A 14465-nucleotide genomic window follows, 5' to 3' on the forward strand; every position below is an offset into this window, starting at 1 on the left:
AAATCACAATCAAGAATCATATGTGAGCTGGTCATCTCCCAAACCTTCATTAAGTCATAAGTACAGTCAGTACAGTTTAAAACTATATCTAATATTACATCTAAATGATTGTATATCTTCTATATTCACCACCTTCCTCATATATGCCCTGAATACTAGTGAACTAAACACAGCGTAGGTAGGACATGTAATAATCTCTTTAATCCCTGGTCATAAATTCAATAACAAAACAGACAGACTACTGCTACTTAAAAAGGCCATATAGTTCAGACATAGTTGTACTTCGGCATTAAATAAGTGCTTCTGAAAAAAGTATCTGCAGACTTCAGTGAAGACTAAGACAAGCAATTAGTTCTCAAGGTAAATATTAATGGTAAACATTTCTATTTAGCTTTCTCTTTCATTTGGGAAATGCAATTGAAAATACATTTGCTTGTTCAAATTATTATATTGTTCAAATCACAGAAGGGTTAGGTTGTAAGGTCGTCTGGAAGTCGTCTGGTCCTACTCCTCTGCTCAAGTAGGGACACTTATAGCCAGTTGCCCAGGATTGGATTAAGACAACTTTGGTGTTATCTCCAAGGACGGAAACTCCATGACATCTCTAGGCAACCTGCACCAGGGCTTGGTCACCCTCAGAAAAAGAAGTGTTTTCTGATGTTCACAGGGAACATACTGAGTTTCAGTGTCCATTGCTGCTGGTCCTGTCACTGGCCACCACTGAAAAGAGCCCATCACCATCTTCTTTGCATCCTCCTGTTGGGTACTTATATGTGCCCATCTGCTGGCCATACTTTACCCAGTGCAGACCAGAATATCTTTCACCTTCATTTCTGTCATAATGGTGGCACATATTCAAGTCAGTGTCCACCAAGGACTCTGAGGTCCTTTTTTGCCAAGTTGTATTCCAAATGTGTGGCCCCCAGCATTTATATTTGTGCATGGAGCTGTTCCTACCCAGGTGCAGGACTTCATACTTCCCCTTGCTGAACTGTCATGATGTTCCTGACAGCCTGTTTCTCCATCTTGTCGAGGTCTCTCTGGATGGCAGCATGACCCACCGGTATATCAGCCACTCCTCCCTTTTTTGTGTCATCAGCAAACTTGTTGAGAGTACACTCTGCTCCATCAACCAGGTCATTAAAAATGTTAAGGATTAAGGTAATCTGCCTGAAAATTTATTTCTGGAGTAGCTGCTCCATCACCTTTCCAGGAATCGAACTGAAGCTGCTTGGCCTGCAGTTTCCTGGGTTGTCCTTTTTTCCCTTTCTGAAGAAAGAAGTCATATTTGTTTTCCTCCACTTTTTGGGCCTTTCTCCCAATGACCATGACTGATCAAAAAGTATCAGGAGTGGCCTCATGATGACGTCTGCCAGCTCTATCAGCACTTGTGGGTGCATCCCATGAGGGCCCATGGACTTATTCATGTCCAGTTTACTTAGATGTTCAGTGACCTGATTCTCCTCTGACAGGACTACATCTTTCTTGCTTCAACCCTTCCCCCTGGTCTTTGGAACACGGCATTCCTGAGGGTCGGTCATGCCAGTAAAGTCTGATGCAAAGGTAGCATTCAGTACGTCAGCCTTTTCCACGTCTCGTTGAGCAATGGGCCCATATTTCCCTTAGTCTTCCTTTTGTCTCCCATGTGCTTATAGAAGTCCTTCTTGTTGCCCTTGAAATTTCTTGCCATGTTTAATTCCATTTGGACTTTATCTTCATCCCTGGATGCCCAGCAATGTTTCTGTATTCCTCGCAGTTACTGGTCCTTGCTTTCATCCTCTGTATGCTTCTATTCTGTGTCTGAGTATTGCTCAGACAAGGAGCACCTTGTTCATCCATCCAGGCTTCCTAGCATTTTTGCCCAACTTTCTATTCATTGAGACGGACTGCTCTTGAGCTTGGAGTAGGTGACCCTTAAATATTAACTGACTTTCTTTAGTCCCTCTTCTTTCTAAGACTTCATTCCATAGGATTACTTCAAACAGATCTTTGAAGAGGGCAGAGTTTACTCTCCTCGAGTCCTGGGTCATGAGCTTGTATTTCCCCTCCTCTCTGCCCTCAGGATTCTGAACTGCACTATCTCGTGGTCTCTGCCACCAAGACTGCCTCTGATCTACACACCTCAAAGAGCCCCTCTGTGTTGGTATGAAGTCCAGCAGATCATCTCTCCTTTTTGGCTCCTCTATCACTCAGAGGAGGAAGTTATCAACAATGCAGTCCAGGAATCTGGATTGCTTATGCCCTGCTGTGCTGTCCCTCTAGCCAGTGTTCAGGTGGTTGAAATGCCTCACAAGGACCAGGGCCTGAGAACTTGAGTCTGCTTTCATCTGACTGTTGAGGGTCTCATCCACTTGCTTTTCCTGGTCAGGTAGCCTATAGCAGACACCCACTATAATGTCACCTTTACCTGTCCTCTCAGCTGCCTTCTCATCCGTCCCCAGCCAGAGCTCCATGCACTCCAGCTGCTCTCTCACATAATGGGCAACACCTCCCCCCCAGTTTTATTCCTATAGTCCTTCCTAAAAGACAGATATTCTTCCATTGCAACATTCCAGTCATGGGAGGCATCCCATCATGTCTCTGTGATGCTGACAAGATCAGAGCACATAGATCTCTGACTCATCGTGTTTATTCCCTACACACAGGCACTTCAGAGAGGCACCCAAGCACGCTGAGTTCCTGGAGAGGGTTTCGGGATTATGTTGTACCCAGAGTTACGATAATTTTTGATATAAAATAATTAAAGCTGAAGAGATTTGATTAATAAATGGCACATTAGGATGATCTAATACAATTAACTAAATCAGTGAGCTAGAATACAGGGGTTTACGTGAAAACAATAAATATTTTTAACATTATCTCCTTTATTTCCTTACCTGAAATTAGAGTGTAATGTTGGCAATTCCCTTTAGAGTAAGAAGCAATTACTTAAGATGAAGCTATCTTAATTCAAAATCGATTAAAACCAACTCATTAACCAGAAACAAACCGGCACAAAGCCCAGTGGCTCTCACCTCGCAAAGCCAGCATGTGGCGCTGTCTCCTGCAGAAAAACAGGCCCGAGTTTCTGGAAGCTGGTCTGCAAAAAAGCTCATTTGAACATTATCAGACTACTCGGAAGCACAGGCAAGAAAACAATTCGTATATTTTAGCATAAAACCAATAATCTGCACTCGCAAGACTTTGTTAGTACTAATTCTACTTCTTCTAATAAGAAAAGATTATTTAATGCAATTTGACAAAAAAAGAAGTTAGCAAAACATACAAACGTGTCTATATGTCTATTTATCTCATTATAGACCACAATCAGCTTTATAGGTTGGTCGAACTGTATACATAATTTATTTCCAATTTTCTGTATTCTGTAGCCAATTTATTGACATCTTTAAAATGAGTGTGCTTACAAACTTGCGTATCTTCTCTTTCTGTCTATTGGATATTTAGCCCATAGTGGGTTTTAGTTACCTACTAAATTCTTGAGCTACTGAGCTTGTTTCTTAATCTCCACATAATGGAACAGGACCTGTGTGAATACAGTTTTACTGGAAGTGAACAGCCAGTCTTTTGTGTGCTAACCAAGTCAGCCTTTACTGAAAAAGAATTCACAGACTACACTGACGATCTGTGTAGCCATGAGCTTTCAAACAAAAGCAACAGAGTAAACTGTGTATTCAATAATTTTTTTATTATTAAGGGCTCTATGCTCTTTACTACCAGACTTTATAAAACAAAAGAAATGGGATTCGTACCCTTTTACTTAAAGCTGGGGTTTATAATATATGACATAAAATGCATTGGTATTAACACGGAGGGGATATATCTACAGAACCACCTGGCCTCTCTAGATATACATCTGATTTACAATAGCTACATACATTTTCAGGCAGTTATTATTTACTAAAATATGGTAAAAGTTCAATGCATTCAGTGTACCTGTAAACACTATGAATCAGCAAAGCAATTTTCTTTTCCTGACTCAAGGCAAAAAGTTGTGAAATTTTTAGTCAGGGCTTAAGAAAACCTATTTAAAAGCTTGTCATGTAGCAACTGGGAAGTTCTGAGCTTACTACTGAGGCCTCAACACTATTCTCACAATATTGCTAGGACTGTGCATTTATTTCTGTGTTATTCTATAATGTCTTGTTTTTCCTTTGTAAATATAGAGCTGCTGGATTAGGCAAAGTAACCAGTTCTCTAGCAGTGAGGAATCAGTCAGAACTGGGGAAAGCATTTCTGAACCGCTTATGATGCCTGCTCACTGCAAGAGGAAAGGTAATCATTCCAACTGCAAAGATGAGGAAGACTTCAGGAGGTGTAGCTGAGATGGTCTTCCTTGCTTAACCAGGGCACTTCCAAATAGCTGGCAGAATACGCTAAACAGTGCAATCAGCAGGGCAACTTCTGTGCCAGGATGTTGCAGGTGACCTTGTCTTTTGGGAGCTGCACTCCTTTAAGCATCCAAGGGCACAAACTGTCATCTCCATTTCAGAGCACTTGTAGGACTGAATCTGGCCTACTGGCTTTTCTCAAATGAAGATTTCTGGTCAGCAGACGAGACACTGTAAGCTGCAAAGTAACATCTAAACTAAAATTTGTCTTGCTTTCTATTATATTTGTATGTTACCAATACTCGCGACAAGAGCTCTTCTTAATCTGTACCTTTTGTGATAAGATAGTAAAACTATAGCTAGAGTATGAAGGTAGAATTTAACAACTGATTTATTAGTTTGGATGCAGTAGAACTTTTTATATTTTGGATTTCTGACATATATAGGTTTATGAAAGGTGTATGCATATAGTGTGGTAAGAATTGGGGAGTATGCTTTATTTCACAGTTGTGTCCATAAGAACATCCACAGAGGAATTATAGCTATGTAAAATTAGTACAAGCCAGACTGGTTGAAGATCTTGCTGTTTTTTATGAGATTTTAGATGACTTTCCTAATGAACACTTAGCTTATGCTAAAACTTGTTTCAGTAAAGATGACTCCTATAGTCTGTTTAATACAGGGTTTGATAACCACACTAAACTCCTACTAGTATTAGTAACTAATGTAGTATTAACTCCTGAAACGGCCTAAGTCTACTTATTTTCAAGTTCAGGAGGCTCAATCCACAGACTCCAGAGAGGAATGATCCACTTGCTCTTTCTAGCAGCACATACTTGCGACGGGAGGAGTCCATACAGCCTGAACAGGGAGAGGAATGTGGTACGTAACCTCTGTGCTACATACTGCGGCACACGCTCCCAGCCCTGCAACTGACGGCGCAGAGAGAAAGGATGTTAGGCTCATATATACTGTATGGTGGCCATTTTACAGCTCAAGGCACTATTTTAATTTTTGCAGCTATTACCCAGAGGTATTTGGACTAATGACTTGTAGGTTTTCATTTTTAAATAACTCTTCAGAGGAGCCTGTATGGGTTTCACCTTGGGACAGGCGCTCACCGCAGTGTTTCTCTGTAAGAAACACACCGAGTTTAAAAAAAGTGATTTCCATGCGTTCTTGTCACCCCGTCCTTTTCTTTTCTTCTTCTTCTTTTTATTTTTTTTCTTTTAAAGAAGAAATAAAAGGCACTAACCAGGGTGTAAAGACTGGTTACCTGTGCTCCGCCACTCAGTGCTGCGCCAGCGCGGCGGGACCCCCACCCCGCCCGCCTGCGGGCAAGGACAGAGCGTGGGGCTCCTGGGGCCGCTCCGAGCCCCGCAGGTGGCGGCTCCGGCGGAGGGTCCGGGAGCCGGGGCGGCCCCGCCGACCTGCCCGCGGGCACAGGACCCGCCCGCCCGCCGCTGCCGCTCGGCGCAGCCAATGGCGCGGCCGCTGTCAGCATCGGCCCGCCCGCTGCCGCCGGGGGAGGGCTGTGAGCCGGGGAGGGAGGGAGGACGGGGTGAGGGGAGTTGAATGATTGAACTTTCTTGTGTAGTTTCTGCGCGCAGAGGTGTCCGTCCCCGGCGCAGCCCGGCACCAGCCCGCCGAGCGGGAGCGAGCTCACCCCGGCGCCTGCCGCCCCCCGCACCGCCCGGCCGCCCCTCTGCCCTCCTCTCCCGCAGAGCGATGGTGCGGAGGGCGCCCGGCGCGTCCCTCGCCCTGATCCTCTGGGTGACGGCCGCCTGCGGCAGCCCCGACGGGCCGGGGGCCGCCGCCTCCGCCCGCAGGCAGGACGAGGTTTTCTCCACCGCCAGATGCACCTCCAGGTGCCTGAGCCTCCAGATCACTCGCATCTCCGCCTTCTTCAAGCATTTCCAGGTAGGGGCATGGCGCCGCGCAGGGGAGCCCCGCTGCCGCCGCCGGAGGGTGAGTGTCCCCCGGCACCGGCGCGGCGGGGCGGGGAGGGGGCGGAAAGGACGGCCGGGGCCGGAGCGCCTCTTGGCAAACTTGGGGTGCCGCGCCCCCAGGGGATGGTGGGCGCGCTGCGGGAGCCGCCGGCGGCACCTGCAGTCTCCGGACAGGTGGGCACGGCCCCGCGGCAACGTCGAGCGCCGCCGGTGCCGGTGGGTGCCGGCCAGGCTCGCCGCGGGCGGGTCGTGGGGTGCGGCGGGGACACCGCTCTGCCCTGGCTGCTCGCAGGTGCCCAACGCTCCCGGCCGCTGCCCCTGTCCCTGTCAGGGCGGGACGGGCCCCGGGAGCTGCCTCCGGCCGTGTCCGAAGCGGTGGTGCGGCGGGGCGGCCGCAGCTCGGTGCTCCCGGGCCAGGGTGCGCTCGTCCTGCCGGGCTGCGGGCGGTGCGGCCGCGATCCCCCGCCTGCCTGCGGTGCACCCGCGGGTGGTTCGCTTCTCCAGCCTGGTGTGAAAGTTTGAGCCTATTTTTTAAGACCGATAACCGGGAACGTGTAATACGTAGTTCCGACCTCCTGGGAGGTGAGGGTGGGGGTAACACTGTTTTTTTTTTTTTTTCCTGGGACAGAGAGGCACATCTCTGGCTAACGGGAGTGAGGAAATAGGGATAAAGTGGGGGGAAAAGTGGTTGAAGTAGCGGGAGACCTGCGGGGCATAAAATGAAATGCTGAAAGCAGTGCGGGAGCTGGTGCAAGAGCAGAGTGTGTCTGCCCGTCCTTTCCCCTTTTCCAGTTACACGCGCACCTTTCCCTTCTCCGTCCCCCACCTGTTCTACACTGCGCAAATATTAAAACGAGTCGACTTCATCCGAATGATGGAAACCCTTCAGAGCTGCAAGTCCATCTCCCTCCCTCCCGAGCACCCAGGCCCCTTTGGGAAAGGGTTGACCAGCTGGGTGGGAAGGGAGCCACGCTCGCCACTTGGGGTGGCACGTCTCCGCACCGCCCCGGGCACCCGGCGGGGAGCGCCGCTCGCTCACCCCGGGCTTTCCGGGCAGTGAGAAACCGGGAGGGCCTGGGCAAATGCTTTGGGTGGAGCAGCATTCGGGGCAAAGGTGTTGGCAGAAAAGGGAGGTTTGAGAGGTATTTAAGGATAACCCGATTAATAAAAAAAAAAAACAACAAACAGTGTGAAAGGAAGGCTGAGTATGTGCGTTGCAACGGCAGCAGAAGTGTTCGGGTGTCTGCAACAGGATTTGGGTTGAAGAAACCGAGGGTGCACCCCGAAGCGGGTGGGGAAGGGATTACCTTGCCCTGCCCTGCCCTGTCCCGGCCGCCGCGGGGCTCCGCCGAGGCCGGGGGCGGAGGAGCGCTGTCATCGTGGTCCCTGCATCACGGGATGGTCTGAAAGGAGGGTACCCATTAAAATAGTTCATTATCCCAGAGAGGGGTTAGTATTTTTTATTGCGTTGTTAAGAAGTTGTAACTTGTTTCACAGTTTCAGTGGCTAAAGAGACAGTTTAGATCAAGCCAATTCGTGGTGAAAGGCTTTTTTTTTTTTTTTTTTTTTTTTTTGTTTGGTGTGTGTGTTTTCTTGGCAAGATATCTTTCACGATGTAAAACTGCTGACAGAATGCACATTGCCAAACAATCGTGATTATATTTTAATTAACCAGGGTGAAATAAGCAGGGAATTACTCACTTAGGTCTTGAAAACTGGCTGGTTTTCTGTAATCATTTGAGAATCTCAGAGTTTTAACCCCAACTTGCTAAAGCACACAGTAATTTATATAAATTACCAGGGATTAAACTCCTGCTAGACATGAAATGACTGTAATGTTTGGAAGATAAAGTGCTCTCGTTTATAAAAGTTAAGCTCTCCATTGTCTTTTAATGAGGGAAAGGAGGAGAGATTTAGAGTACATCATGCATCCAGTGTTCGCACAGGAGACTGATAAGACACAGCGGACTGTAGGACATGCAGGTTTGGGCCCTATTATTCCATAAAGGCTGAAGGATAAGATGTTCCTTTCATGCCTTTCTCTTCTCCCTCCTTCTAGCCACTCCCCTCCTCTTTTCATCTCAACTAGTAGCAATTTCTGGAGTTCTTTTCATTTCAGAGATGCCCACTTATCTTGTAATCTGATTCAACCTTTGAAGCAAACTAAACACTAGCTCGTCCCAGTTGGAGCAGGAAGGAACTCTAGTGTCTTCCAGTTAGAGAAAGAATTGAAAGAAAACTAACCCACTGATTTCCCAACCCTGCTTTAGATACAACCTCAGCGGTGGGATCAGGGAGACAACAGCTTTGTGAGAGGTGACATCCCCAACACTTCAGAGAGACTTCATTTCACATAGTTTATGGTACTAAAGTCACATTAGTAACAGCCTTTTAGAGAGAATGGAGTAGTATGAATAGGAAATCTGGGTTAATAATATACCTTCTGGCTCCTTGTTTGAGGATATTAGCTGACTAATATTTTTCCAATTTCCAAAATGATCACAAGAGATTGTAATTCTTTTTCCCTTCACAGAGAATTTTCACCCATTTTTCTTTAATGTCCCTTTCTGTGAATGGGCCAAGAGAGGTGTTCTGTTTTTAAAAAAATCTATTTTTTAATTTACATTAATTTATGCTTCAAAGCCCATTTTAAAGGTGTGTTGTCAGTAGGAAATTATTTTTACCTAGATACGGGTCAAATAATATACTTTTTTTTCCCCCATGTAGACTACTGATGTGAGCTAGAGGAGGAATCAGCCACCTAAATCAAAAATCTTTAATCTTCAGAATGTTTGTTGAAGAGGCACAGATGCCTGCTTTTTTACTATAAAATCCCCATGACCAGGGTACTTTTCCAGTTTTGAGATTGTTGAGAAGTTCTGTGTAGAGGTTACACCAAAGGATATGTGAGATCAGTATGGGACTTATGCATCACATAGGTCTTATTGCCCAATGAAATATGTATGTTTTATATCTATGGCCTATCTTCAAGCTGGGAACTTTCACAGAGCATGCTGGTACAAAGTCCCTTCATAAAAAAAACAATCAAACAAAAAATGTAAGTGGCATATTTATCTCAGCTCTGTAATTTGGGCCGCCGGACATCACCAAACGAAGCATTCACTGACCTGTGACCAGAACTCCCCTCTCTACCCTAATGTTTAAGATACTCACTTTTAGCCATTTTGGGTGTTGAGATTAGGGTTTTACAATGACTGTTGCATCACATGTATAGAGGGAGTAATCAGAGCATTCGTTGGAACCTGTCCATGCTCTTGGGTCACTGCCTTGGCAAGTAGTAGAGTTTCTACTGCTGTGCTTTTTTTCTGACAAAGTTCTCTGTAAAACACCTGAACAGAGGACAATGACAAGAGTAAGGAAGGACATGACTGTCAAGTGGCCTGCTTACAATGGAGGAGAAGGTGAGGTGTAGATTTGAATCATGTCCTGTATCATAATCAGTGTTGTATGCATTTGGCTGTTACCTAAAAGAGCATACCTGTGTATTAGTAAGCTGCCCTTATGAGATGGGAAGGGTGATTCCTCCTCTAGTTTGGAATGAGAGGAAGGACTAAAGTGTCTGGCTCCAGAAGAAACACCAAGAATGTGAATCCTGTGTGGAAAAAGGCATACTATTTTAAGAGGGACCAAGGTTGTAAAGAAGAGTGATGTCATTGGATACATTCTTTCCCCTCAATATTTTCTTATTAAGGCAGTTCCCTTCTCAGAGTTTTAGCTGATGTTCAGGAAAAAGGTAGGAGTTCTAATCTGAGGTATTCGGAGTTTATTTGTGAATCTGGTTTTGTAGTAACCCTGTACAGTAGGTATAACCCTCATAAGATGAGGTCCATTAATGCACAAGTTTTTGCATTCTTGGAAAGGGTATGTATATAAATGGGGACCTCGTACAGCTAGCTGGAAAAGAGACTTGAATACTCAGATTAGTTTTGCTAGGGATTTTCTGTATAACCTGCCTGTTTTATTGGAATGAGACTGAATTCCTTGCATTGCTATCTCTGGATGTAGCCTTTTGCATCTATGATATTAGTTGTGGATGAACTCCTTCCATTTTTGGGGAGCAAAAATGGCGTGACCTTTAGCATTCTGTTTTCAAGTTGAGTGAAAACACAGTTTGGATTTTAATCTCTACAGCCAGACAGCCATCTAAACCATGTTCTAAAACCAGCATGATTAGAAGTTTTTTTTGTGAATAAGAGCTTGGACATCAGTGTAACTACTTAGGCTAAAGGTATAGCACAAAAATGTTACAGAAAGTTACTTGGACTTGTGAACCTGTGGAACTTTTGTCTTAGTTGGCATCTGTTACAGACCTCTCAGGTATCTTCCTGCTTAATGTGTCCAACTTGCTAAGTTAGTTAAGGCAGAGGAGCAGTTAGTCTTGCTTACTGGGTCAAAAGCTGAGCGGGTGGTAGAACATGCCACAAGAATTAGAGGTACTTGCCAGTAAAACTGGCTCCGTTCGTGGTAAGGAGTCACAGGAGAGGCCAAAGCCACATGCTTGAAGAGTGACAGAATAGCTGAGGCTGGGCAGCACCTCCTGGCAAAGTGTTCTAATGTTTAATCACCCTCACAGTAAGAAAAAGGTGTTTTCTTATGTTCAGATGGAGTGTTCTACGTTTCAATTGTTGGCCATTGCCTCTTGTCCTGTTACTGGGCACCACTGAGAAGAGTCTGGCTCCATCTTCTTTACTCTCTCCAGTCAGATGCTTATAAACATCGATGAGAACCCCTTGAGCCTTTTCTATTCAAGGCTAAACATTCCTAATTCTCGTAGCTTCTTCTCACGTGAGAGATACTACGTTCCCTTTGCTGAACTCCCTCCACTAAGTCCATGTCTCTCCATGTAACAGGGAGCCCAACACTGGGCCTAGTACTCCAAGTGTGGAAGAGTGACTAGAAAAGATAATAGAATTAGCTACATTTTGAAGGTATAACACCTGCTAAATATTGTTACTCACTTCTAAATTAATTTTCACAATTTATATTTTCTTACATGAGTTCATGTATGTCCATTTATGATTGTCAATGCATTAAAAAATGCTAGGGCTAAGTCAAATCAGTTTTTTTTCCCATATTTTTAGATATCAGGACATCTCATGTAGTTTTCTTTGATTTTGGTTTTTTGGTTTTTTTTTTTGGTGGGTAATCTTCATTAGTAAATTGAATCTTAGCAAATCCATTTCTTTATTCTTAAGGGGGAAGTCCAGGTATGTTGGGATTTATTCATGTAGTGTGATCCAGAATTGTGATTGCTGCTTGAAGAGGCTCATGAGAGATTGTTTAAACTCGTTAAGATGGGTACTGTTTAGAAACATACCAGCAACACTGTGGATGAACCTGGTCGCATAGGGGTTCTGTGTTAATTCCTAAATTGACTTATTTTAGTAGTGGATGAATTGTAGTTGAAAATTTTGATACAACATAGACATCCCTCAAGTGGTAAGCCAGTTTCATGATACATGGAAGGAAATTAGAGAGAAATTTCCCCTTGTAAATGGGATTTAGTGTAAATCTGATAGTAATGTACTATGGATTGGTACTTGGGAATTAGTACTAAGCTAGATGAGCCAAGGCTAACTCAAAATTGCTTTTGAAAGTGTGAAAAAACATTGTTTTAAGCTAATAGAACCATATGAAGCATAATGTTTAGTAGCTGTGAGAGGGAAGAATAAGGTCTTAAAAGTTTATTATATTGAGTGGCTGATAACTATATGGTGCTAGCAGGTTGTTTTTACTGTTGTGGAAGGACTGTTACCTGTCAGGACAAGTTTTTGGTGGAAAACAGGTAATTCTTCTAAGTAAATAATAAAAGGTTCTGAGATTGTATATCTGCAAGCAAATAGTGTGCAAGTGGTTATCTCTAGATAACCAATACCAGATTTCACCTACAAGTCAGGCAGCTAGTTGTTTAAATGCCAGCACATCTGCCTTCGTATTGCTTGTAACTCCAAAGTGACTTCACCTGCAAAAATCTGCACTAGGTTCCAGCTGGGAAGGTGGTAGGATAGGCCGAAAGTGTAGGGTCCATGTGTCTCTCTGTGCTCTGCTGTAAAAAAGGTGAAGATCACGAGGAAACCATTTATTGTAACTGTCTTGAATAGTTCTGAAACTAAATTGTTTTTCATGAAATCTTTTGAAAAGATATGTGGTAGTTTCATAATGAGATGTAGTAGAATGTAGTGTGTTATTTCCAGAACATTTCAGTTCCAGTGGACAGGCTGCTGAGACACTTGAGTTTGCTTAGATCTTTTGGGACATGTTCATGATCTTTTCTACGTGTGAAGATGTATGCCGTCAGCTCGTGTTGCCATTTTAGTACTCATTTCCTTTCCAAAAATAGTCCTTGTATTAAATAATTCTGATTTTCATATGTCTTGTAAGGAACACTGCTCTTAATTTATTTCCACAGACAGATTTTAACATTTTTTACTACTTTGTTTTCCTCAAAACTTGTTAGAAGTCCCAATCATTTACCTGTCTTTATTGTTAATACGGTGCATGATCTGGATAATTATTCTGGCATTTGATGTGCTCTTATTATTGAGATCTGCTGTTGTGAACAAGAAGTGCATGGATCTTCTACTAGGATCTTATGTGAAAACTTCGAAGGTGAAAGGTTTGTTTTGAATAATAATGGTTGCATCTAGTGAAAAGACCTGCATTACTCACCATATTGTGGGATTGAACCACAGTTAGTCTTTGCTGTTGTAACCTCCCTGGTTTGTTATGAACCTCCCTGATCTCAGTGGGAGTTATATTCGATTTGTCATAACTAGACTCAAATGTCTTTGGCATCGGTGATAGCTTGCATGGTTGATATGAGTGTGGGGGTTACAAAGCTGGGTCATTGTTTTCTAGCAGTTTTGATTATGCAGATTCAGGACCTTAAACTTGCCCATTGCTTTCTCAAATTAAAATGTCTGTCTGTGCCTCAAGTGTAAGTTTTAAATGCAAAGCAAATGAACTGTATGAAAACCTAAGTGAATGATTAACAATTGTATTGAACAATAAGAGTTGCCAAGATACTTTTCTCGCATTTTATTTGTGGATGCTTACATATTAATAAAAAAATCTTTATGCTAGCTTGCTTGTGTTCATAAAATTAAAATCTCTGTTAATTTGGTAAATGTGCCTGATACCAGATGCAATACATCCAACAGGAATGTTACTAATATGTTTTGAGACAGACATTTATGTATAGAAAATATTGGCAAAACATAGTTTTAATGTCACACGCATGTGGGAGAGAGGGAAGAGATGTTGCTTCTGAAAAGCATTAGTAAACTTTTGAAAGAAAAACACTGAGAGTACTAAAATGTAAATCCTTTTTCCATTGGAAGATATATCCACTTACTACAGAGTGAAAGGTTTATAAGATAGGTAGTGTTCATATTAAAACTGTTATTAAAACTGTTATTAAAACTTTATTAGTTGTCGGTATAGGGGTTGTCTCTGTAATTAACTAGTGCTCTGAACTATATTTAAAAGTATTTGGTTTAGAAAGTGTCCAAAACCCCAGTACATTTCTGAGATAGCTTGAAAAACAGACTGATTTTCCAGATGCTCAACATTTGTCATTTTGCAAAGGGCAAACTTCTTAAGACTCAGTGCTGAGTTTGTGTGTGTCTACAAATGGAGATTCTTAATTCACAAGCTGGCCTACATCTCTATTGGCAATTCAATGTGAATTTTTACTTTCCCAGATTATCTGTGTTTGAGTACACAGACAACTTCTGTAAACAGAAAAAGAAAGTACTGTAATTTAGCATCCATATTTTTAAAGATTGAAAATAGTATTAATGACCATCAGGAACATCATACAGAAGACAGACACATTGGTATTAATATTTAGTAGTTAGTGCCTAGCGAGTGTTAGCCTTGAACCAAAAAAAGCACTTGTCTAGGAGTTTACACCAAGAATCTTCATTTTTTGACCTTTCCCACAGCTGAGCCTTATAAGGCCTTATATTTCAAAAACCTTTGAAGTCCATGAAAAGCCTTCTGTTGATTTCAGCTGGATCAGGTCCATGTATGAAACTAGGTCCATGCAGCCTTTGTCAACAAAGTAGAGTGTTGTGAACTTGGTATCCCAACTCTAGTTGTATCCATGTTTTAGTCTTTTAATGACCAAGACATCACAGGACACAGAGGTGAAGAACTGGGGGTG

General features: G+C 43.3%; 1 protein-coding gene across 2 annotated transcripts in view; it reads left to right on the forward strand.

Annotated features, from left to right (window-relative positions):
• The first annotated feature begins 5873 nt into the window (after positions 1-5873).
• The window catches only part of ANOS1 (anosmin 1), a 133173-nt gene continuing 124581 nt past the window's right edge, over positions 5874-14465 (forward strand). Inside the window, exon 1 of one of the 2 annotated variants that reach the window (XM_051794936.1) lies at positions 5874-6248. In XM_051794936.1, the coding sequence (XP_051650896.1) occupies positions 5904-6248 (345 nt within the window). In that variant the 5' untranslated portion in view covers positions 5874-5903. The remainder of the gene's footprint in view (positions 6249-14465) is intronic. The other variant, XM_051794935.1, reaches the window with a different exon arrangement.

The sequence above is a fragment of the Manacus candei genome, unplaced genomic scaffold (assembly GCF_025592945.1).
Source record: "Manacus candei isolate 608988 ecotype Guabito, Panama unplaced genomic scaffold, ASM2559294v1 h1tg000041l, whole genome shotgun sequence".
Classification (NCBI taxonomy): Eukaryota; Metazoa; Chordata; class Aves; order Passeriformes; family Pipridae; genus Manacus; species Manacus candei.